Source organism: Bufo gargarizans, chromosome 3, assembly GCF_014858855.1.
Source record: "Bufo gargarizans isolate SCDJY-AF-19 chromosome 3, ASM1485885v1, whole genome shotgun sequence".
NCBI lineage: Eukaryota > Metazoa > Chordata > Amphibia > Anura > Bufonidae > Bufo > Bufo gargarizans.
This window is the reverse complement of record NC_058082.1, coordinates 398,283,176-398,308,810: the sequence shown is the minus strand read 5'-3', so window position 1 is coordinate 398,308,810 and position 25,635 is coordinate 398,283,176. Positions and strand designations below refer to the sequence as shown.

General features: G+C 45.0%; 1 protein-coding gene across 1 annotated transcript; it reads left to right on the top strand.

Moving 5' to 3' along the window:
* The first annotated feature begins 286 nt into the window (after window positions 1-286).
* On the top strand, window positions 287-23,765 carry TAF8 (TATA-box binding protein associated factor 8). The gene is made up of 8 exons (XM_044288292.1): window positions 287-344; window positions 9,072-9,225; window positions 13,021-13,119; window positions 13,205-13,267; window positions 14,256-14,380; window positions 17,498-17,645; window positions 21,492-21,634; window positions 23,016-23,765. Exons 1-8 carry the CDS (start codon window positions 297-299, stop codon window positions 23,145-23,147), a joined length of 912 nt encoding a protein of 303 aa, XP_044144227.1. The 5' UTR covers window positions 287-296; the 3' UTR covers window positions 23,148-23,765.
* The last annotated feature ends 1,870 nt before the right edge of the window (window positions 23,766-25,635 follow it).

Below are 25,635 nucleotides of genomic sequence, written 5' to 3'. Positions count from 1 at the left end.
GAACGGCCCTACGGATACAGAAGAACACAGAAGTGTGTACGCATCAGCTGACAGCACACGGATAACGCATGAGGAGCAGAGAGCATGGCTGTGACAGTAATGCAGGGGACAATTCTCTTTCTGCACACACAAGTTTATTCTTGGCTCAGTACCAGAGTCCTGTCCTTCTCATAGCATGTCACCACATATGCTTTCCTCGCAGTTATCAGTACTGGACAGTTCTCCACCAATGACTGACGGCAGCGAGACAAGACTACATTTCCCATCAGCCTTTACGCAGTGACGTCATATCCAAGATGGCAGAAGGCTCTGTGGCTGTGGCCAGTTCTGGAAGCTCTAACACGGTAACCTTACATCTTCGGGGTAACGAAATTCTGCCGGGCGCAGCAGTTACTACCGACACGTTGTGGTCATATTAGTGAGGCCGACATATGTCGGGATTTCCAACTATTCGCATAGTACAAGGGAGTCAGCGATAGGCGGAATCTAGTCACGTGGTAAACTAAGAGCGTAATCGTGATAGGCCGGGATGTGGGGGGTAATAGGTTCGGGTTATGTGGAGTCCGGTATATGGATAATGTGCGAGCGGTAAGGGCGCAGATACTGAGGGGCTCGGGGATAGTTACACATGCAGGACTCCTCATCAAGTCCGCTACTATGTAACCCCATTCACATGCTCCTGAAGATGATCACCAAACCTGCATAGTGTAGACTGAGCACATGAACACATACATCTGGCTGCGCCTGTACAGCAGAATAAAGCTCATCAAATTGTTTTTGCCATTTTTTTTTTTTATTATAAATTGCAGCATATTTTAGAATCTTGTTGACTGGGCAACAAAATTGCATTATTTTTTTTGATTCCTCTCTTGTCAAATGTGTGAAGTGATGAGTAAAGTGGCCCTGGTCTTACAGGAGAAAACGTACACGTAATATATACGGATGCTCGTGGCGAGAATAACAGACACTTCCAAACGAGAAGTATCTGATTGGTGGGGTTCTGACTGCCAGGACCCCCAGCAGTCCAGAGCAGCTTCATTCAGCTCTGTGGGACGAGTGGCTATTAATGCTCGAGTCTCCTCCCCGTACGTCTGTTGGCTGTTTGACATGCAGGTAAGTGCTGCCATTCACTGTAATGCTGTTGTTTAATGGCATTACAGTGATTGGCTGGCTGGAACGCATCATAGAGTGCTATATAGCACCCAATGACACGTGATCGGCTCAGTCTTAGGGCTCTTTCACACTTGCGTTCTTTTCTTCCGGCATAGAGTTCCGTCGTCGGGGCTCTATGCCGGAAGAATCCTGATCGGTTTTATCCTAATGCATTCTGAATGGAGAGAAATCCGTTCAGGATGCATCAGGATGTCTTCAGTTCAGGACCGGAGCGTTTTTTGGCCGGAGAAAATACGGCAGCATTCTGCGCTTTTTGCTCCGGCAAAAAATCCTGAAGACTTGCCGCAAGGCCGGATCCGAAATTAATGCCCATTGAAAGGCATTGATCCGGATCCGGCCTTAAGCTAAACGTCGTTTCGGCGCATTGCCGGATCCAACGTTTAGCTTTTTCTGAATGGTTACCATGGCTGCCGGGATGCTAAAGTCCTGGCAGCCATGGTAAAGTGTAGTGGATAGCGGGGGAGCAGCATACTTACCGTCCGTGCGGCTCCCGGGGCGCTCCAGAGTGACGTCAAGGCGCCCCAAGTGCATGGATCACGTGATCGCATGGCACGTCATCCATGCGCATGGGGCGCTCTGACGTCATTCTGGAGCGCCCCAGGAGCCTTACGGACTGTAAGTATACCGCTCCCCGGTCCTACTATGGCAACCAGGACTTTAATAGCGTACTGGTTGCCATAGTAACACTGAACACATTTTCAAATGCTTTCAGTACACTTGCGTTTTTCCGGATCCGGCGTGTAATTCCGGCAAGTGGAGTACACGCAGTATCCGGACAACGCAAGTGTGAAAGAGGCCTTAGTCAGGGAGAAATAGTGTAGGGAGTGAATTAGGAATATATTGGGTCTATAACAAGTATAGAAACTAAAAGTCCTTTTAAGGACTATTGTTGTATGTGGCAGCAATATGATTATTAGCGCAACCTGCACTAAATTGCTTAATCTTATTACAGACACAAAAGTCCTTTTAAGCACTATAGTTGTATCTGGCAGCAATATATATTTTTAGCACAATCTGCGCTAGATAGCATGCAATAGTTAGGCCGCTGCAGACAGCGACATTGCTTGCTACATCTCCTGTATAACGTTTGCCCATCCTAAATATCAGCTACGTTAATTCACTGTCATTTTTATTAGCCGCTTGTGACAACGACATTACTTCCACTATTCCTCCTGTATAACGTTTGCGCATCCTAAAAATATCAGTGACATTCTGTGTACTTTATTTGCACATACAATTACAGAACCTTCGCTACTGTACGTGTGACATACTTCCAGACATATTTGCCATTTAATATGCGCAAGGCGAGCAGTAAGGGACTGGGAAGTGGCTGTGCTGCTGATTGTGCATGAAGAGGCCATGGCCCTGGTCGTGGTGAAACTGTGCCTGCTGCCACAGCACAAGAAACACACTCATCCACAACACCTAGCTTCATGTCCCAGTTTGCAGGGCGGTGCAGGACACGACTCTCGAAGTCAGACCCAAGTGCGACCAGGTGGTCGGTTGGATTGCAGCAGATAATGCTTCCAGTCGGTTAAGCACCACCCTGTCTTCCACAAAGTCCACTCTCAGTAGCCAAGAGTCTGGTCAACAGAATCCTCACCCTGATCCTCCTTCCTGCCACCATGGAGAGTCTTGGCAAACAAGTGATCTGACACACAGATAATCTGAGGAGCTCTTTTCATCGCCATTCCTTGATTTGGCCCTCTCGCCAAATCCTCTGAAGAGGGACATGAGGAGATCTTGTGCCCTGATTCCCAAACTCTGGAGCATCCACAGTCAGAAGAAGATGACGTTGGGGAACGGCAATTAGTGTTTCACAAGGTGGATGATGATGATGAGACACAGTTGCCAATAAGTCAACCGCAATTAGTGTCTCAAGAGGTTCATGATGAGGATGAGACTACAGTTGTTAATAACTGAGGTTGTTTGGTCAACAAGTCCAGGAGGATGAGCAGAGTGAGGAAGTTGAAGAGGAGGTGCTGGACGATGAAGTCACTGACCTAAGCTGGGAAGTTGGCAAGCAGAGCGAGGACAGCACTACAGAGGGGGAGGGATCCACAGCCCCGCAACAGGCTGGAAGAGGCAGTGGGGTGGACAAAAGGAAGAAGGCGGGCCACACCTGAACAGGCCTGCAGTTGTTCCACTGAGCACCCCCTTGCGGCAATCTCCCTTGCCAAGGGGTAGGTGTTGCTCAGTCTGGTGCTTTTTTGAGGAAAGTGTGGACGATAAAATAATTTTCAATTGAAACCTGTGCCATACAAAAATGAGCAGGGGTGTGAACACTAGCAACCTCACCACCACCAGCATGATCCGCCACATGGCATCAAAGCACCCTAATAGGTAGGCCGAAAGCCTGGGTCCACAACCAGTGTTTGCGGGTCACACCACTGTCTCCTCTTCCCCTGTTTTACGTGCTGGCCAATCCCCTGTCCAAGACTCAGGCCCGGATGCCTCCCGCCAGGCACCTGGACCTTCGCAAGCACCATTAGCTAGCACATCCACTTCTGTGTCCCAGCTCAGCGTACAGATGTCTATACCCCAGGCCTTTGAACGAAAGCACAAATACCAGCCACCCACCCATCCACAGACCATAGCACTAAATGCACACCTTTCCAAATTGCTGGCCTTGGAAATGTTGCCATTTAGGCTTGTGGACACTGAGGCTTTCTGCAGCCTGATGGCTGCAGTCCCGTGGAACTCTGTCCCCAGCCGCCAATATTTTTCCAGTGTGCAGTTCCCAGCCTTACACCAGCATGTGTCCAGTAACATCACCCGCACCCTGACCAACGCAGTTATTGAGAAGGTCCACTTAACGACTGACACATGGACAAGTGCTTTTGGTCAGGGACGCTACATTTCCTTGACTGCACACTGAGTGAACGTTGTGGAGGCCGGGAGCGAGTCGTACCTTGGGATGGCACAGGGGCTACCAACGCCAAGGATTGCGGGCCCTACTTCCATCAGGGTTTCCGCCGCCACCTACGTTAGTGGCTGCAACACCCCCCCCCCTCTCCTCCTCCGCCTCCTTCACTTTCACCTCTGAATGGTCATCTTGCAGCACCAGTCAGCCATCAGTCAGTAGCTGGAAGCAGTGTAGCACTGCAGGGGTGAAGCGGCAACAGGCCAGCTTAAACTAATCTTCTTAGGTGACAGCACACTGCCCCAGAGCTGTGGGAGGGGATAAGGGAGCAAACCAAGCTGTGGCTCTCAAAATGGTGCAATACCAGAAGGTCCTTATGGAAAAATTGCTCCAAAAATTTACGTAGTTCCTTGGCCAACCGAGGAAGGGAGACTAGGGGAACACACAGCAGTTCCAACAGAGGCAGGGCAACACTTTGCAAGGCCTAGGACAGTTTTATGACACCCCGCCAGCACCCTCATCCTGATGTGCGGCCTAGTGTCACAAGGAGGGAAACATTTTGGAAGATGGTGAAGGAGTATGTAGCAGACCATGTCAGCGTCCTCGGTGATCTCTGTGTGCCTTACACTATTGGGTGTCCGAGCTGGACATGTGGCACGAATTGGCGCTCTGCGCTTTGAAGGTGCTGCTTCCCCCCCCCCCCCCGCCGCCATTGTTTGGTCAGAGCGTGTATTTAGTGCTGCTAGGGGCAGAGGTCGCGTTACATTTTTTCTGGAAGAGTAAAAATACTCCTCTGACCATTTTTGAGGAGTATTTTTAAAGGGATTCTGTCACCTCCCCTCAGCCAAAAAACGATTTTAAAGCAGCCATGAAGCACAGCTTACCTGGATTAGGCTGTGCTCCTTAATCTTGTAATCCGTCCAGCAGTTACTCCAAAAAATGACTTTTATTGATATGTAAATGAGTCCTGAAGGTGCCCAGAGGGGCGTTTTGTTCTTCTTAGAGAGCCCAGTACCGCCCATCTTACAGTGCCCATCCCGCCTTCCTTGCACTGTCTAACCGCCGCCCCCAGCCTGCCACAGCCTCTCCTCCCCCTCCCTCACGCCGAACGAACTCTCGCACAGGCGCAGTACCCACTGAGGGCTGCGCCTGTGCGATCAGCAGGAGACTGAGGGCAGGAGCTTCATCCTCGTCACTGGGCATGCGCCGAGCCCAGTGACGTCCGATGCTCGCTCTTCCCTCAGTCAGCAGGGAAGAGCGAGCATCGGACGTCACTGGGCTCGGCGCATGCCCAGGGACGAGGATGAAGCTCCTGCCCTCAGTCTCCTGCTGATCGCACAGGCGCAGCCCTCAGTGGGTACTGCGCCTGTGCGAGAGTTCGTTCGGCGTGAGGGAGGAGAGGCTGTGGCAGGCTGGGGGCGGCGGTTAGACAGTGCAAGAAAGGCGGGAGGTGACAGAATCCCTTTAACCGAGGAGGAGTACGTGATTTGCGGTAATTTTTATATATATATATATATATATATATATTACACAGGCTTAAATAATGTTAGGATGTTGCTATTTCGGCAAGGAAACCATTACCAGTCTCCTCTATAATGTCTTCCATGCAGAAATAGCAAATTTTGACCTTTTTAAATTTATCTCTCAGAAGACTGAATCCCTAACCTTTCTTGAAGCACCAAATCTGTCACGTAGAGATCGGAGCAGTAGACTGTGCAAAACACAATGCAATAAGAATTGAACAGGGACATCTGGGACGAATGCACAGGAGTCAGTTATAGGACAGTCTTATACACGGTATATTGGACTATTGCACAGTATAGTGTACTTGACGTCTCTGTACTTTACATCTATGAGCATTGTGGCTTTCAGTATAAGGTCTGAAGCACACGACTGTATCTATTTTGCGGTACGCAAATCACGGATGCGGTCCGTGTGCAATCCGCATTTTCTTGTGGACCCATTGATTTAAGTGGGTCCGCCAGAACAAGAGATGCTCTATCTTTTACAGCATGGAGATGTGCATAGCACACGGATGTCCATATTTTGTGGATCTGCGATTTGCAGACCTCAAAATGGATACAGTCGTGTAACTGAGACCTGATGGAGGCAAAATGGCGGCCCCTATATCTGTGACAATCTATTGCCTATTTGCCAGCCCTCCTTGGTTTTCCTGGAGTCACCCTCTTAGATCCCAGCAGGACACATATAACATTGCACCAATCACATATTGTGCCATCTAATTATGAGAAATTCATATAATGTGCTCACCAATCATAAGTCTTCCACTGGTCACATTCACTCCATGTTCTGGGCGGTCAGGCTGCGGGTCACTTTCTCCATGTGCTCACAGCGTCCTCTCCAGTGAAGAACGTGCGCCCAAACTCATAGCCCACCCCAATGCATCACCATCAGCCCCCCCAGTCTCCATGTCAACATGCGCTGCGCCCGACTGGCCTAGCACGGACCCGATCATTTTATTCATCCGACCAGGGCAAGCATGCTCAGGCATATAGTGCCCTGGGAGAGTTTGTTGGCATCTAGTTGCTATGGAGTTTGGGCGCACATTCTTCACTGGAGAGGACGCCGTAAGCACATTGAGGAAGTGACCCACTGCCAGCCCAAGACCGCTTACCCCGCCAGGTGCCACCCGGTGAGAATCTCGCGCAGCTGCAGGACTTTAGAGCGGTGTGCAGAACGGTCTGGCTGCCCGCTCAAACCGACCAATAACAAAGCGTCTTGCTGTAAGGAGCTTTGTTATTGGTCATTTCAGGCATAGGCAGCATCGCTACGCTGCCTGTGCCGCTCACAGCACTGATGAAAGGCAGGGAAAGTCTTTTTTTTAAGGAGTAAAATCGCCTGAAGACGCATATATGATGCTTGTACAGGCGTTATTGCGACCTCTTGCTGGGGGCATAATAACTGATAAGCGAATCCGCCTGTCAACTGAAAATACTGACCGGTTGACCCTTATAAAAATGAACAAGGCCTGAATTGCCCCTGACTTCTCTACTCCACCAGAGGAACGCGGCTGAACCTAAAGGCACTCTAAATGTGGCTTTTATGGTGTACTGAATACACTGTATTCCCATGCACCCCTTCCACCATTAAAAAAAGGGTATATGGTTCAATCTTCCTTTTCTCGTCCTCCTCCATCATCATCATATCAACATGCTTATTAAGCTGCCCTCGCTCCTAATGTTTTAGAGGGTCAGCTCAGCAGCGGGCCCTTACCCATAATGTTTTAGAGGGTCACCAGTGGTTCCCTGTGGTTCTACGGACCGCTCATGGCCGTGAAACAGGGCCGTGTGCATTCGGCCTTAGTGCATGGGCTTTATGAGTGTAGGAGTCCCACTACGTGAACAATTGTACCACCAATGCTGTCCGGAACCCCTGATGAAGCCAGATTAGCTGGCGAAACATGTTGGGGGACAGAGTTTAGTGTTTTTAGCTTCTGAAACCTGTCTGTTCAAAGTGAAAAGTGCAGATTAGCATCAGTACAGTTCAACAAACGAACAGTGGCTGATCATACTTTTATAAAATACACAGGATGTTTAAGCACTGAGTGCTATATAGTTAGCAAGTTGGTGACCTGGGGAGTGCACCCCCATTGGTCACAGCAACTAATGCACATCAAGCTCGCAACAGACATGGCTCCAGATAGTTTTAATCTTCTTCAGCTCACAGTTATTTATAAGTATTTCTTAAACACTTTATTAAAAGCTAAGTTTTATTATCTGGGACAAGTGAGGTTATTGGATGAATTAGGCTTTCATTTTTGACGATTTATGAAACCCTTTCCAGGTAGGGTCGTAATTGTTCATTATAGACAATGTGAATGAGGCCCTCCTTTATGTGATATACAGGTTGTATCGGAGTGCCTCTTCCTTGTAATTTTTGGCAGCACTTGCACTTGTTATACAAGTAAATATGCAGGAAAGAATGTTTCCTAATACATTTTCCTCTAAAATCGAATTTATCTTCGGTTTGGTGAGTATTATTCTCAGTCTGTAAAATTGACATACTACTCGGACAATATCGTTCACAGCAGTGATCTGGGAGTCCAAGATGCATCCAGACATCCTCCCCATGCTGTTCCCATTTCTGTGGTGTTTCCATCAATTTCTGACCTTTTGCTATGAACCAGACACCCTCCCCTGTTCAGAGCAGGGGGTACCTGGTTTAATGCTCGGGTTCTCCCATTGACTTCCATTGTGCTCGGGTGCTCGATAGAGCACCCGAGCATCCCGAGGTGTTCTACTCGAGCACCCGAGCACTTTGGTGCTCGATCAACACTATTGGCTATTTCTAGCTGTACCATAGAGGTGAATGGAGTGGCAGCAACTGTGACTAGCACTCCATCCACTCCAGGGCACTTCAATGGGGCTTGAAAAAAAACAGCAATGACTCAGTGTGGGTTCCGTGTCCGTATGTCCATTCCGCAACAAAATAGAACATGTCCTAATATTTTCTATTTTGCGGACAAGGACAGGCATTGTTACAATGGATCTGCAAAAAGATAACAGATGCAACACGGAAGAAGCTGAAGACGTGCTCACGCTCCGTTCTAGCGCAGGTGCAAGATCCCAGCGCGAGACGTGAAGTCTAGTGCCGGCAATCTAAGTGGAGGGGGTTAGTGTTTTGAAGGAAAGGCGTTAATATTGAGCACCAGGGGCAGTGCTGGAGCTGTGCTCATACCGGATAAGCCAAATATCTAATCTGCATAGGAATAAAAGTCAGAATTTCCCCTGAACGCCGGCACTTTCCGTGAAAATAAAGGTATAGTTTTAATCAGCTTGATCAGCTATATGCCTGGTTGTATAGGGTTGATCCTGGTGACAGAGCCTCTTCAATCTAATGGTACAAAAATACCATTGTTGATGGGGTTGGCCAGTTCCCTGCACTGACGACGTCTCTTGAGGATAGGAAACTGGCCAACCCCTTTAATAAAGGTAATAAAAAAATGTCACTTCAATTAGCAGCTGAGTAGTTTAGTTATTTTGTATTGTTACTTTTTTCTCCTTTTAATCCTAAGCGATCTTGCCGTGGCACCTCCAACCCTTCGGATAACTACATATTGGCTCGTCGAAGGACACTCCAGGTGGTTGTCAGCTCTTTGCTCACAGAAGCTGGATTCGACAGTGCAGAGAAGGCAGCAGTAGAAACGCTGACGGAGATGTTGCAGAGCTGTAAGTCTGTCTGTCTTATGGTTTGCTAAAAGGGCTTTGTTAAATTGGCCTTTTTTTTATTTAGAGCATAGTGGCTTATATTTAGTGGCCATGTGGAGCATTCTGTATTGTGTCAGAAATGGCAAAAGCTGCTACAAATACACAAACTCTTCAGAAAACCTCTGTGTGTGATTTTCAGAGTTCACTAGGGACTATAAAGTAATATCTGGATGTATTAAAAGAAGATAAACTACAACAATGGCAGAAACGGCATTGTCTGAGAGAAGTCAGAGATCTTCAGGCCCCCACATTAAGGGCTTATGCACACAAACGTGTTTTCATTCCGTGTCCAGTTCCGTTTGTTTTTTTTTGGTTTTTTTTGCAGACCATATGTGGAACCATTCATTTCAATGGGTCTGCAAAAAAAACAGAAGGTGTTTTGTGTGCATTCTGTTTCCGTATGTCCGTATTTCCGTTCAGCAAAAAAATAGAACATGTCCTATTATTGTCCGCATTATGGGGCCAGCTGTTCCGTTCCCCAAAATATGGAATGCACACGGATGTCATCCGTATTTTTTGTGGATTCGTTTTTTGCAGACCGCAAAATACATACGGTTGTGTGCATGAGTCCTAACATTAATGTTTAAATGATGGAAATCGTAGCTCCTTGGGCCCTCACGTCAACATTAATGTTTGAATGATGGAATTCAGAGCTCTTCAGGCCCCCACAATAACATTGATGTTTGAATGATGGAAGTCAGAGTTCTTCAGGCCACCACGTTAATATTAATATTTGGATTATGATAATCGGAGCTCTTTGGGCCCCTACAATCACATTGATGTTTGCATGATGGAGGTCAGAGCTCTTCAGGCCTTTACGATCACATTAACATTTTGTGTCCTTGTGTGAATGTGGCACTTTCTGTACAAGTCTATCAGACATATTTCTTTACATCTTATAGACTATAATGGAGTATGCTGCGTACATTCATTTCCTCTTAGCCAGTACCAAAGCCCACTTCGGATTCCTATTTTAAAATGTTTTTAAATATGCACATGTGAATACAGTAGTAATTCACCAAAGTCTTCAGGAAATAAATTTAAGGGCTCATGCACACGATTGTATGTATTTTGCGGTCCGCAAAAAACGGATCTGCAAAAAATATGGATGACCTATTTTGCGGTATGGAACAGCTGGCCCCTAATAGAACAGGCAGGTAGCTGACGGACTCCTTATCTCTGCTCTCTGACCTTAAAAATACTCATTATAGCTTGGCTCTTACTTTACTGATAAGAACTTGTCTTTTATGACTTCTCAGTAGTTTAGAGATGAGGTTTATTAGATGACCAGCACAAAGTGAAAATGAAAGCTACCAGTCACACAGCTAGAAAAACTGTTAACCCTTTGTGACAGAACAGCTCAATATTTTTTTTTATAAAGGCCAATTGAAAATATGATTTTTAGCCAAAAATGAATAACATGCAATGATAAAAAAAATTGCCTCTGAAGGTATACATAGCTGTTACCTTCTTCCAACAAAAGGCAGTTTGAACAAAATGCCAAAGCCCCATTTTTCAAATCTGACATGTCACTAGTAATAACGCTTTTACTTATCCAAGTGATTCTAATATTATTGTCTCATGCTACATCATACTTCATGTTACTGATGAATTTGCTTTGATATGTTTTACCTTTTATGTGCAAAAAAAAATATAAAAATGAAAAATTCGCAATTTTCAAAATTTTAATTTCTCTGCTTTTTAAGACGGATATTTGTACCTCCAGAAGATAGTAATTTAATATTCACCATATGTCTACTTTATGTTGACATCATTTTGTAAATATTATTTAATTTTTTGGGACGTTGAAAGGCTTAGAAGTTTGGAAGCAATTTTTTACATTTTTCAAGAAAATATTAAAAACTGTCTTTTTAAAGGACCAATTGACTTCTGAAGTCACTTTAAGGGTCTTACATAATTGAAAACAACCAATAAATGACCCTATTTTAGAAACTACCCCAAATTATTCAAAATTCAGTTTTCAAGCTTTGTTAACCCGTTAAAAATTAAAGCTAAATTAAATTTTTTGTGCAGGTTTTCCATTTAAATCCAACACAGCAAGGGTTAACAGCAAAACAAAGCTCAGTTTACAGAAACATCTCATGTGATTGTAAATCTCTTCATGGGTACACTGCAGGGCTCAGAAGGAAAGGAGTGCAATATTGTTTTTGCAAAACGTTTTTCCCCTTAACTTAATAGAATGTGTTAACTAAGGTCCCTTTCAAAGAATGCATTAATTAACTAAAGTTACTTTCAGATGTGTATAATATGGAATCTTCAGAATATTAGAGCCTGAGGCTACTCTAACATTAAAGTGAAAAACAGACGTGTGACAACCTTTTTTTTTTTTTATGGCCGTCACACGTTTGAAGAACAATGTTAGCCTGTAGGGTTATTCAGCTTCCCCCCCAGGGCCATCCGCTTTCCCCCCCCAGGGCCATCCGCTTTCCCCCCCCCCCCCAGGGCCATCCGCTTTCCCCCCCCCCCAGGGCCATCCGCTCCCCCCCCCCAGGGCCATCCGCTCCCCCCCCCTAGGGCTATCCGCTCCCCCCCCCTAGGGCTATCCGCTCCCCCCCCCCTAGGGCCATCCGCTCCCCCCCCCCCCCTAGGGCCATCCGCTTCCTCCCCCCCCCAGGGCCATCCGCTTCCTCCCCCCCCAGGGCCATCCGCTTCCTCCCCCCCCAGGGCCATCCGCTTCCCCCCCAGGGCCATCCGCTTCCCCCCCCCCCAGGGCCATCCGCTCCCCCCCCAGGGCCATCCGCTCCCCCCCCCCCCAGCGCCATCCGCTTTCCCCCCCCCCCAGGGCCATCCGCTTTCCCCCCCCCCCAGGGCCATCCGCTTCCCCCCCCCCCAGGGCCATCCGCCCCCCCCCCCCCCCCCTCCCAGAGGATAGGTCATCAGTATTAAAATCCTGGAGAACCCTTTTAAAACTTAAAGTATAACTGTCATATATTTTTTTATTTTTTTTATTGGAGTATTGGATTGGTGGCCCTATTTCAACTTTTCACTGTTTACTCAATTACCCCTTAATTCCACAATTTTGTTCCCTGTTCTGCCTATTTTTACCTGTGCTTAAAATAAGGTTGCTAGGCAGGGTCCGTCTATGTGTTGAAGGACGGAGGACTCAGAAGCACGCAGCGTGCAAGGTCACATTCCTGACAGCCAGGAGATTAACCCTTTAGGGGGAGGGCTCTGGTTACTGACACTTTTGGGGGGCAATTGTTACTGGCTAGTGAGGGCAGGGGGGATTAGCCTCAGGGTGAGGGCAGTGAATGGTGAAATTGCAGTTTTATGTAGACTGGTTGCTAAGGGCTGAATCTTATTAAATATGGGGTAAGTCAGTCTAATAGTAACTGATTCTGGAATATCATGTTATTAGTAACTACATATATGAAAATTGAAATTAGGGTCTAAGTGTGACAGTTATCCTTTAAGATTGGCAGCTTTAAAACAAGATCTGTTAAAGCATCCTTCGGCACAGCCATCAGTAACAAGGATATATGAGTTATTAAAGTACCACCCTCCGAGGATATACGAGCTAGTTCTTGACAGGGAAAGGGTTAAAGTGATTCTCCTGATTTTGTGGACACTGAGAAATTGGAATATGGAGAGTTAATACCCATAGCATTGTTTTCAACAGAATGTTGTAATGTTGACATGCAATATTGTTTCTATTACACAAACATTATGCGCAGGGATGACAATATATACCGGTAAAGCATCATGATGGTCTATATTGATGTGTTTTAACCACAGATCTCACTGAAGTTGGTCGCAGCGCAAAATCCTACTGTGAACACACCGCACGTACACAACCCACTTTACCAGACATTGTAGTTGCCCTAATTGAAATGGGTGAGTACTTCTTGTACATTGTCTAGTTATTGGTTTGATTTTTACCACAAATTGAAGTTTTAATAATTTTATGAATTGATTGCAGGATTTAATGTGGACACTCTGCCCGCATATGCCAAGCGCTCTCAGAGGATGGTGATAACTGCACGTAAGTCTTCTATGGGAATTGTTAAATGGAATTTGAATGTTTCAGTGTCTGCCTGAAGAAGATACTAGTTCAGTGCCAAACGTTGACTTATACAGTACCTTAAAGGATTATATCACCCAGCCATCACATTAGTTTTGGTATCAATTGCTGCGCCCATCATCCCTTTATCCTTTTGATTACGTATATTCATTTTTGTTTGTTTTTGTTTTTACATACATATACATGGTTTGTTGGTCAGCTAACATCTACCGTAGATTTCAAACTATAAGATGCACTTATGATTTGGAGCTGGAAAATAACAAGAAAAAAAAAAGGTTTACAGTCTGAAAAATCCTCTCGCTCCACCATGTATGTTTAGATTGGTAAAGCATACATACCATATTTATGTAAATGGCAGGGAGCAAAGGATTAGACATATGGAAATGGAACCTGCCTTCAATTACTTCTTAAAACTGAGTGGTCCTTCTGATTTAAAGGGGTTTCCAGCCTTTACTAAGTGATGAACTATCCTCACTAGCTCCTGATCGGTGGCGGTCCCACATTTTGTACCCTTGTTGATCAGCTGTTTGAGTGTAGCTCAGTCACCCGGGCACCAGGTTTACACAGCTCCATCAACTGTGGACAGAGCTTTTCACTACCGTGCTCCTCCCATTGGGAGCAGCACTGTAGTAATGAGCTCCCTCCATTACACAGTTTATGGTGCCGTGTAGTTTTAGCGCAGATTTCCACTGACAGAGCTACACCTGAACATCTGATCAGCGGAGGTGTGAGGTGTCAGAGCCCCACTCATCAGATAATGATGTTCTTTCCTGAGGGTGGGCTGTCACTTAGTAGAGGCTGGGCGACCCCTTTAAAGCAGTAAGAAGTATTGTACTAAAGAGGCCAGCCCGTGAACAATGTTTAAATGCAAATAGTTATGATTTTTAGATGTTTCTTTGAGCCATGTAATTGTAAATTTGACTCTATAAACTTTATTTTTTTCTTTTAGCCCCTGTGACAAATAATCCTGTTGTCCCAAAAGCTTTGATAGCGGGGCAGAACAAGCCGCATCCTGCACATATTCCAAGTCATCTTCCAGAATTTCCAGATCCCCACACTTACATTAAAACTCCGGTAAGAAGAGTAGGAAAATAACATTGTTTCCATTTTGTACATATATACATGTGTTACAAGTTCTGTTCTATACCTACACAGGACACGTACGTTATTTGGGAAGGGAGAAAAATAGCAAGAAACGGTCAGGCTAAACTTATTAAAGGGGTTGTCCAGCCTATTTTAAGTCATGGCCTGTCCTCGATGGAAGTTGGCACTGGAACTACACTTGACCGACAACATTGTAGGGGACAACGTCCGCAGCTCTGCTCACATTTAAGTGAATTGGAGCAGTGCTGCAGTGACTAGTGCGGTGTAGTTGCAGCACTGACTTCCGGTGACTGAGCTACAACCAAACAGCTGATCTGTGAGGGAGAGTGGTGTCGGACCCCCAGGGCTCCAGATGGCGACCAAAACGGTCGCCAATGCACCTTAAAATTTGCAGATGGCGACAAGACTTTTTAGTCTTGTCGCCATTTGCGACTGTACCGCCGCGCTCCTGCGCAGCCTAAGTTCTCTTCAGTTGCACAGTGGAGAAGGAAGGAGTCCCTCCCTCTCCACTGTGACGCGGCCGCCGCTACCACCAATGGGGAGATAGCAGGGAGGAGGAGGGGAGGAGCTGTTGCCACTGCGCCACCAATGAATGTAAAACATAAGTATAGGCGGCGGTATCACAGACCCAGCACCTCAATAACAGGGCATGCGATACGTGGCAATTAACCCCTCAGGTGCCAGATCTGAGGGGTTAATTGCCACAGATCGCATTCCCTGTTATTGAGGCCGGGTCTGTGATACCGCTGCCGACAATTGTATAAAGGAATTAAAGAGGACCTTAAATGGGTCCAAAGAATATGAACTTAGTAGCAGGCTGCATAGAGTGGCGCCCAGGGATCTAAGTGCACTTACTATCAACTATTATTCCTGGGTGCCGCTCCGTTCACCCGCTGTGGCCCCCGGTATTTTCAACATTCAAAGCAAGGAGGAGGAGACGCCAGTGTCTCTCCAGTCTTCCTGACAGCAGCACTGTCCAATCACAGAGCAGAGCTCAGAGCCAGGGAGAAAAAAAAACTCCCTCGCTCTGAGCTCTGATTGGACAGTGCTGCCATCATGGAGACGCTGTCCAATCAGAGCTCAGAGCGAGGGAGTTTTTTTTTTTCTCCCTGGCTCTGAGGTGTGATTGGACAGTGCTGCTGTCAGGAAGACGGAGAGACACTGGCGTCTCCTCTTCCTTGCTCTGAATGTTGAAAATACCGGAGGCCACAGCGGGTGAACGGCGTGGTGCCCAGGAATAATAGTAAGTGCACTTAGATCCCTGGGTGCCGCTCTATGCAGCCTGCTACTAAGTTCATATTCTTTGGACCCACGAAAGTTCCTTTTTAATTACATTCATTGGTGGTGCAGTGGCCCCCCCCCCCCCCAAAGCCTCGCCCCCCCATTATCACTGGCCACAAGCCCCCCCCCATTGTTATATGGTGGCCACAGGGTCCCATCCCCTCCATTGGTGGCAGTGGCAGATTACACTGCTGGGGCTCAGATCGTTACCATGGCAGCCAGGATGCTACTGAAGCCCTGGCTGCCTTGTTCAGCTCCATGCTGCTGTGTGCACAAAGCCCAGGGCAGCAGGGAGATGTGTGAGATCCTATTCACCCTGATAGAGCTCTATCAGAGTGAATAGCACAAGGGATGAAAAGATCCAGGTTCTAGTCCCTAAGGGAAGAAATGGTTATTAAATAAAAAGTAAGAAAAAAAAAAAAATTAAAAGTTTAAATGGCCCCCTTCCCAGTTGTACATATAAAATTTACAAACAGTAAAGAATAAACATATTACATATCGCCACGTCCCAAAAAGTGTGAGCTTTTAAAATATTAAAAAATATTTTCACTCGGTGAAGGCCGTAACAGAACTCTAAACCACGCAATTCGCCATTTTTAGTCACCTTGTTCCACAGAAGATGTCCTTGGATGTGAGAGGTATGTGGTGCTGTTTTCTCCTATATGTAGTGCTGGCTCACTACTGTGACCTTCGTCTCATTTTCTCAAAGTCCTTTTTTTTTTATTATATGCATTTTAAATGCGGCAACTAAAATTTTTTATTTGGCTCCTAAATTTTTTTAGTTTAGGAACCAATGGCTCCTGGTCATTTTTTTTTTTTGTCTGGAGCACTGACCCCTGCTAAACAGCTACTAATGGCCTTTCCTGAGAATAGGTCATTACTTAAAGGATAACTGCTCACACTTAGACCCTAATTTCAATTTTCATATATGTAGTTACTAATAACATGATATTCCAGAATCAGTTACTATTAGACTGACTTACCCCATATTTAATAAGATTCAGCCCTTAGCAACCAGTCTGCATAAAACTGCAATTTCCCTATTCAGTTAAGATGGCCGCCACTGCCCTCACCCTAAGGCTAATCCCGCCTGCCCTCACTAGCCAGTAACAATAGTCCCCCAAAAGTGTCAGTAACCAGAGCCCTCCCCCTAAAGGCTTAATCTCCTGCAGCACAAAGGGGTCCTCTTACCACATGTTGCTTTCATTTATACACTGAGCAGATGGCAGATCTCCCTTCCCTGGTCTGCACTGCTTCAACTCTGCATTGTCCCAGTCTGCTGAGTGAGGGAGCGTCTGCCAAGTGAAGGGACAGGGAGAAGTGCACACAGCCCAGGCACTGTTATCAGCTGCTGGGAAGGACCTGGCTTTAATCATTTACTTACAGTCCCTGGCTGTCAGGAATGTGACCTTGCACGCTGCGTGCTTCTGCGTCCTCCGTCCTTCAACACATAGACGGACCCTGCCTAGCAACCTTATTTTAAGCACAGGTAAAAATAGGCAGAACAGGGAACAAAATTGTGGAATTAAGGGGTAATTGAGTACACAGTGAAAAGTTGAAATAGGGCCACCAAGGAGATATTAATCACCACAATCCAATACTCAAAAAAAAATAATAATATGACAGTTAGACTTTAAAGGCTGGACAATCTCTTTTAAACTAAGTTTTAAAGGGATTGCCAAGAGGGGCCTATCACAGTAGTAATAATATCATTTATATTGGTCACATTTTATGTGCTTTTTACTTTGGGATAAAAGTCTTCTTTAAGATTTTCTTTAACCTAACTTCTTCTTTTTCTTTACAAAGACCTGTCGTGAGCCAGTTGCAGATTACCAAGTCTTGAGAGAAAAAGCAGCATCTCAGCGTAGAGACGTGGAAAGAGCACTTACTCGATTTATGGCTAAGACAGGCGAGACGCAGAGTCTATTTAAAGATGACACAAGCACTTTTCCTTGTAAGATAACTTAATATTAACTCTCTGTTCAGTCCATATTACTGTCACAGGGTTCATAACTTCATCTTCTTCTTATTATTGTTATATTAACTGTGTACTGTGTAAAGGGGTGTTCCAGTAATGCATTTTGTGCCCATAGCTTCCATGTCCCATTCATACTTACAAGCTTCTCACCTCTTCAGTAAAGCGCTTGTGTTCCCACTTGTCCATCTTCTGGGCCTCAGCTTGTTTTCTATGGCCAGTTATGGACATGGTCACATGTGCCCGCCTCAGCCAGTGATTGACTTCACTGATGATGTGCCCCCAAATGGCATGTTACAGCTGAATCCAGTCATAAGCCTAAGCAAGTCCGTATCCAGTCAGAAGAAAACAAGCTGGGGACCAGAAAAAGGACCAGCTGTAACCAGCATGCAGGTTCGGAGTGAAGCGGGCAAGTATGAATTTTCAATAGGTAATGCAGGCTATGGCTCATAAGTACAAAACTCATTAGTACAGAAAAAAAACAAAAACCTTTAAAGGGTTATTGCAGCTGATAATGTTAATCACTGATCCACTAGATAAATAATATATTTTAGGCACCAATAATGAGGTTCCATGTAGATGATTGTAAAGTTATCCAGGTACTTATAATTTACATGTCCTGGCAGGTAACACCGGGAGAGTCACTTGTATAGAAGGATTTGGGTGTACTTGTAGATCATAGACTAAACAGTTTGCAATATCAATCAGCTGCTTCTAAAGCCTGGCTTTCTGCCAGATGATCGCTAACTAACGTTTGTAGTAACCCTAGCAATCATCTGGCATTGTAATACTGCCGCTGATTACCCGATGAACGAGTAAGCGCAGCCCAAATTCAAATCTTTTGACAGCTTTAAAAATTATCGTTTGCAGGGGGCAGATTGTGGTGTCTAATCACGATCTGCTGCCAGCAAATAACGATTCAGTATAGGGAAGAGCAATGGTATAACGATCAATCCTCCCTATACTGAGGAGGAGATTGCTGCATGTAATTGCAGCTGTCTCCACCACTATAGAGCAGGCGATTGCCGGGGCTGGGAAGGAACACTTCCTTTCCGACAGTTGCCAACAGAATTTGGCTGTCTAATACAGCCTTAAGGCCAGCAAAATATTGTCATGTACACTGAGCAAAGCTATAAACTCAACACTTTTGGTTTTGCTCCCATTTTGTATGAGCTGAACTCAAAGATCTGAAATATTTTTTTCATACACAAAAGACCCATTACTCTCAAATATTGTTCACAAAACTGTCTAAATCTGTGTTAGTGAGCACTTCTCCTTTGCAGAGATAATCCATCCCACCTCACAGGTGTGGTATATTAAGGTGCTGATAGGACAGCATGAATATTGCACAGGTGTGCTTTAGGCTGCCCACAATAAAAGGCCACTCTGAAATGTGCACAGGTTTGCCTTACTGGGGGGGCAGAAAACCTAGTCAGTATCTGGTGTGGCCACAATTTGTCCTCACGCAGTGCAACACTTTTCAGTCGCATGGAGTTGATCAGGTTTTTGATTGTGGCCTGTGGAATGTTGGTCCACTCCTCTTCAATAGCTGTGCGAAGTTGCAGAATATTTGTAGGAGCTGGAACAGGCTGTCATATACGCCGATCCAGAGCATCCCAAACATGCTCAATGGGTGACATGTCAGGTGAGTATGCTGGCCATGCAAGAACTGGGATGTTTTCAGCTTCCAGGAATTGTGTACAGATCCTTGCACATTATCATGCTGCAATATGAGGTGATGGTTGTGGATAAATAGCACAACAATGGGCCTTAGGATCTCGTCACGTTATCTCTGTGCATTCAAAATACCATTAATAAAATGCACCTGTGTTCGTTGTCCATGACATACGCCTGCCCATACGATAACCCCACCGCCACCATGGGCCACTCGATCCACAACATTGACGTCAGCAAACCGCTCACCCACACAATGCCACACAGGCTGTCTACCATCTGCTCTGAACAGTGAAAAATGGGACTCATCCGTGAACAGAACGCCTCTCCAACGTGCCAGACGCCATCGGATGTGAGCATTTGCCCACTCAAGTTGGTTACGACGATGAACTGCAGTCAGGTCCAAACCCCGATAAGGATGACGAGCATGCAGAGGAGCTTCCCTGAGACAGTTTCTGACAGTTTGTGCAGAAATTCTTTGGTTATGCAAACTGATTGTTGCTGCAGCTGTCCAGGTGGCTGGTCTCAGACAATCATGGATGTGAACATGCTGGATGTGGAGGTCCTGGGCTGGTGTGGTTACACACGTAGTCTGCGGTTGTGAGGCCGGTTGAATGTACTGCCAAATTCTCTTAAACGCCTTTGGAAACAGCTTATGGTAGATAAATTAACATTCATTGCACGGTGCAATAGCTCTGGTAGACATTCCTACAGTCAGCATGCATATTGCATGCTCCCCCAAACATTGCAACATCTGTGGCATTGTGCTGTGTGATTTCAGAGTGGGTTTTTAATGTGGGCATTTTAAGGCACACCTGTGCAATATTCATGCTGTCTAATCAGCACCTTAATATGCCACACCTGTGAGGTGGGATGGATTATCTTCGGCAAAGGAGAAGTGCTCAGTAACACAGATTTAGACAGATTTGTGAACAATATTTGAGAGTAATGGGTCTTTTGTGTATGTAGAAAATGTTTCAGATCTTTGAGTTCAGCTCATGCAGAATGGGAGCAAAACCAAAAGTGTTGCATTTATATTTTTGCTCACTGTATTATCGCGAGACAGGGATGTAATATGACCACTTTACAAAGCTTTCTTACAGCCTAATTTGGAATATGCAGTTCAGTTCTTGGCAGCAGTTCATAGAAAGGATGCCCTGGAGCTATAAAAAGCACAAAGCAGAGCAACTAAACTGATAATAGGCATTGAGGGTTGTAGATATGAGAAAGATTAAAATAATTAAAGTGGTTCTCTGGGAATAATGTGGGAGATTTATCAAGACAGTCGCTTTGTGCGCCAGTCTTGATATCCCCTGCACTGACAGAGAATGCACCACATTTATGACGAGGCCTCATCAACAGTCAATTTGATTGCCTAAACAGAAATCTACAACAACTCAGAGCTGCCGTAGATTTCTTGCTTAATTTGCACCAGAAAACGTAAAGATAAATTTGTCTCTGCTGTTCTCCATGCCCCTTCCCACCTTTGCCACTCTCCTTTTTGAAAAGTGGAGAGGATGGTGTAAAAAAAGGCACTTGCAACTTTTTTTTCTCTCTCAAAAAGTCGCATTTAAGAAGTCACAAAAACACTGCTTGTGACTTTTTAAAGCCACTTTTCTGGAGAAAGGGAAATGATGAATCTCAATTTGTAAAGACACTTGCGCTGCCGTAGGGTGCTCTCTGAGGTTGATGTATTCACCAGAATTGCCGCTTCCTGATATTAGGGGTGAGTGTCCAGCCTGATCTCACCAATAGTAAGTAACTGATTGCTAAACCTTCTGGTAGAATAACGGCGCTGGCACAGAGAGAATAAAAAGATCATACATATATACAGGACACTTACGGCAATGTCTCTACCTGTATTTGATGGACGATCGCGCACTAGTGCAGTGTAGTCCCGGTATTCCAAGCAGCACTGTACAGATCTAGTAGAACGCTTCTGGCTCTTACACACCTCACGCACTGCTCCGGCTGGTGGCTAGCGCAAACGTGGAGGAGCCTGCAGGGATGAGTCCAGGATCGTCTTCGTGTGACGTCACAACTTGTGAAGGATAGGTTATCAGTATTAAACACTCTAAGACTCTTAGACTACCTCTAAATATTTTCTGTAAGACCTGTTCCTTGACTCTCTTATGTTCTGCTATACCCCAGTGATTGCTGCTCGTCCTATGTCCATTCCGTATTTGAATGCTCTTCTCCCATCGGAGCTAGAACTACAGCAGGTTGAGGAAACGGACTCTTCTGAGCAAGACGATCAGACTGATAATGAGAATCTCTCCATGCACCTTCAGGCAGTATGTACAGTATTGAGGGACTTTGGGGGTTATTTACTAAACAGAAATATGCCTAAATTAGGTGTATTTCTGGAGCAGATTGCAATCTGCAACTTCTCCCCGTTCACGCCAGGTCTAAAAAAGTGGCCGCGGCGGGGAAGTGGACGGTCCAGTAGACCAGTCTCATTTACTATTTTCTACGCCTGGTTTAGGTGTAGAAAATGGTCTAAATGTAAGACAGCTAGGAAGCTGTCTTACATTTAGGGCTGTTTGACACGAGTGGATGCCATGTGTGTCATCCTCAGCGTGAATGACAGCCCAGCCGTGCTGTGGACAGCAGAGACATGGAACATTAACTTTGATCTTTTTACTACAAAATCACAGTGAGATAAAGTTGTCACCATGATTTTGTAGTAAAAAGATCACAGAGAGGCACGGAGTATTATCAATCATGTTAATGCTCCGTTTCTCTGCTGTCCATTGCAGGGCTTGGCTGTCATTCACGCTGCGGATGGCACGCACGGCATCCGCTCATGTGAAACAGCCCTTAGAAGCGGCAGTGGATCTGCCGAAGTTGTGTAGAGGCCCGCGCCCCTACACAACTTCGGTGGATCCGCCGCTAGTGCAGGGCTTTATTAAGACTGGCGTCTAAAACGCTGGTCCTAATAAATGTGCCCCTTTATGTCTGTTTTTTTTTCTGACTGACATATCTTTTATTTTATTTTTTTATCTTTTGCACAGCTTTACATTTCTGTTTTTTTTTAAACTTTTTTGAGGTTTTAACTTTTATTGTATTTTAGACAGCTAACATTAGGATTTCAAAGTTATACCATATAATTTCTTATATGCGTTTAACCCACCTATTGCCAAGCATAGTACATATTTAATATGTCATGACTTTAAACACTAATTTATAGGGCTTAAACCTTGGTGGTTCACCTGTCGTAAAAGGAACCTGTCATCTCTCCTGGTGTGTTTGTTTTAGTAAATAATTCTCTATAATGTAACAGTTTGGAGCATTTTTCTTTCTTCAGACTGAGTTGTTCCTTTCCTCCTATACATTTCTAAATTGACAACCGTGGCTTTTGGCCACATTGTGTCTGTATTAGTGTTGCCGCACATGGCCCCACTCTGAACCGTACAGCTTTCTGAATTTTAATGGCTGTGCGGTTTGGTAGGTGCAATAACTGTTTTTTGGCAAAATGTTTGGCCACTTAATCAGTTTAAAAGCTGCAGAATTCACTGTGCCATTGCAATCTGAGGTAACCACTCTGGATCCACACACACTGTCTATATCTGGTGTGGATACCTCTTTTACATAAGGGCTGGTAAAAGAATGGAAACAGTTTTTCTGTTGTTTGTTCACGCTACTAATAATTTCTACTTTTGTTCTACCTTGTAGGATGAGTCAGGTGCTGAAAAAGAAAATTCGTCAGTTCTGCAGCAGAATTCAATGAAGGGTGGCGAGGAGACCCTGATAGATAATCCTTATCTGCGACCTGTCAAAAAACCTAAATTAAGACGTAAAAAGTAACGGCATCATAAATCAGAAGGGAACGTTTTCTGAGGACAGTTAGACTGCTTGATTGGAAAATGATGAAGAGTGTGCAGTGCGCACTTACTACCTCTACCATTTGCATTTTTGCAGTTGGGCTTTCTCAATTATTTGGATCTTCTATTGGTGGCTATGCTATATTGTTCTGAGGAATTAAATAATCTCCATCAAGAAGGAAATTGTAGGACAGATCACCTAAGACCTCATGCACGCGACCTTATCTTTCATCTATCTGCATTCTTTGTGGAGAGCACACTGACCTACTTATTTCTATGGTGCCATGCACACATCCATGTTATTTTGCAGATCTTTGTGTCTGTTCTGCTAATTTTCTGTTGCTGGGAGTGAGAAAAATGCGGAATGCACCCATAAGGTATCAGTTTTTTGCTGATCCACTGTTTGCAGATTGAAATATGAACGAGGCCATGCGCATAAGGCCTAACACTGTCAAAAGAAGCTTTCCGGTGAGCAGTGATCTTTTCTTTGTTTTTGTTTTCTCTATCATTCTATCTTTTTTTATATAAATAGATATGTGTGCCACGTTTTGGGCATTGTACTAAATTTCATAATAAAAAAAATGGAAATTGTGTACCTGTGTAAAGCTGTAGGTTACTTTTAGGATTGTAAGAGATAAAATATGTGCACACATAAAAACACATTTAATAATTAATGGATCTAAGGGATCGCTCTCTCTCTCTCAGGGTTCGGCACTGTCAGACTCCTCCTCAGACAACGAGGTTCAAGTCCAAATGGTGCTTTATTTTGGCTCTTCAGCACCAGCACAAACATAAACATCAAAGCAAACTCCTGCCCATCTAGGCTCTAACTAACACAAAGTTCTGATCTAGCTCATCTGTTGATCGCAGGTCACACACAGGGAATCAGGCTTCAATAGCCAGAAAGCCAGCCAGCTACCTAGGCTTTTCCAGGCATAGTCCCACACGGGGGAGAGATCCGGTTTCACACAGCCTCGTGGCCCCTCAGCCCTCCTGGCTGAGACCACACATAGCCTCTGCAGGCTTCCCCCTCTCTAGGGTAATTTCCTCTCCCTCAGACATACACTGAGGGTTGGTTTATCCCTCATTGATTACAGCCCAGTTGACCTCACCTGTGATCTCCTCAGCTAAAGGCAATATGTGTACTGGAAGGGTGTGGACTGGCAGATCCCACTACCAAACCTACCCACCAGTCCAAATAACATCCAGCCCAGAACATAATCTAGACAAAACTGTCTCAGCAAACTACACCTTACTGAAACCACTGCAGCTTTCTGGATTTTAGTTATCTCACCCAGCTGAGGTATCTGGGTCGAATATAGACGCCTTTCAGCACTATACTGTACACATTACTACACTAAATAATGCAAACAATAGAAAAAATGAATAGAAAATAATTCAGATAAACAATACATTACATGGGTAAGACAAACAGCATAAATGCTTTCTAACATGGATCAATTATAATTGCCTACGTAAATGCACCTCCAATCACTCAGGAGTCATTGATATGGCACACACTATCATTTCTGGGTAGCAGATAGTCCTGTGTAAACATGAATCTGCAACCCAGAAAATATGAATTTGTATGGGGATGAGCAATCACAATAACAATTGATTGTCCCATTACAGCAGAGTTGATTGTTGAATGTAAATACAGCTCTCACCTCTGTTCATAATCTACCAGTTATCACGCAGCAGAGCTTTGTTTGTGTGTGTGTGTATATAACATTTTTGTGTGTATGTATAATATCTGTGCTGCAGAGCTGTGTGTATCATATGCATACTGCTCTGTGTCTTTATAATGTGCATACTGCAGAGCTGTGTGTGTGTGTGTGTGTATTTGTATAATTTCATGATCATGGAGTGTGAAAAAATGCCTAAATAAAATCTAGCAGAAGAAGCATGGTGGGACACTACAGAGCAAGGACAGGATATATTTACTTGATAGGTGCATTTAATGAGGTAACTACTGTTACCTGAGCAATAGGAGTTGACACTTGTGAGCATTTTTTTGGGAGTTCACACATGAAGTTGCAGGTAAAGTTACAGATATTCCAAGTTCCCGTATTGAAGCAAATCCAGAAAGAGAGAACCCCTCCGCTTGTTCTCACACCTCCCAACAACTGACTTCTACCCCCAGTCTCAGAGATATGCAGAAGCACATCAGATGACACACTAAGGTTATCAAGTGCTTACAAAACTATTAAGGGGCCCCTAAACCATAAAAAACAAGAATAATGAAGCATAACCTGCTCTGGAAGGTTTGTATTCTTTTCTTCATAGACATCTGCAAGATGCTGCAGAAAGCTGCTAAATAGATATCCAGTGAAGGGTCGCCTTTATCTCTTCATCTCCATTATCGGCTGGAGACCGACAGTGTGAGAGTATGGACGCAGCAAAACTTTAGCAGCTTCTCACAAATCCTCCCAGCTATGATACAGCTCAGCAGTGCACAGAAGTGAAGGATC

Excerpts from the sequence above, each read along its gene's own strand:
- TAF8 (XM_044288292.1), top strand. The coding sequence starts at position 297 with ATGGCAGAAGGCTCTGTGGCTGTGGCCAGTTCTGGAAGCTCTAACACG. Across the intron at positions 9,226-13,020 it reads GACGGAGATGTTGCAGAGCT|ATCTCACTGAAGTTGGTCGC; the intron begins GTAAGTCTGTCT and ends TTTTAACCACAG. Across the intron at positions 13,268-14,255 it reads GAGGATGGTGATAACTGCAC|CCCCTGTGACAAATAATCCT; the intron begins GTAAGTCTTCTA and ends TTTTTCTTTTAG.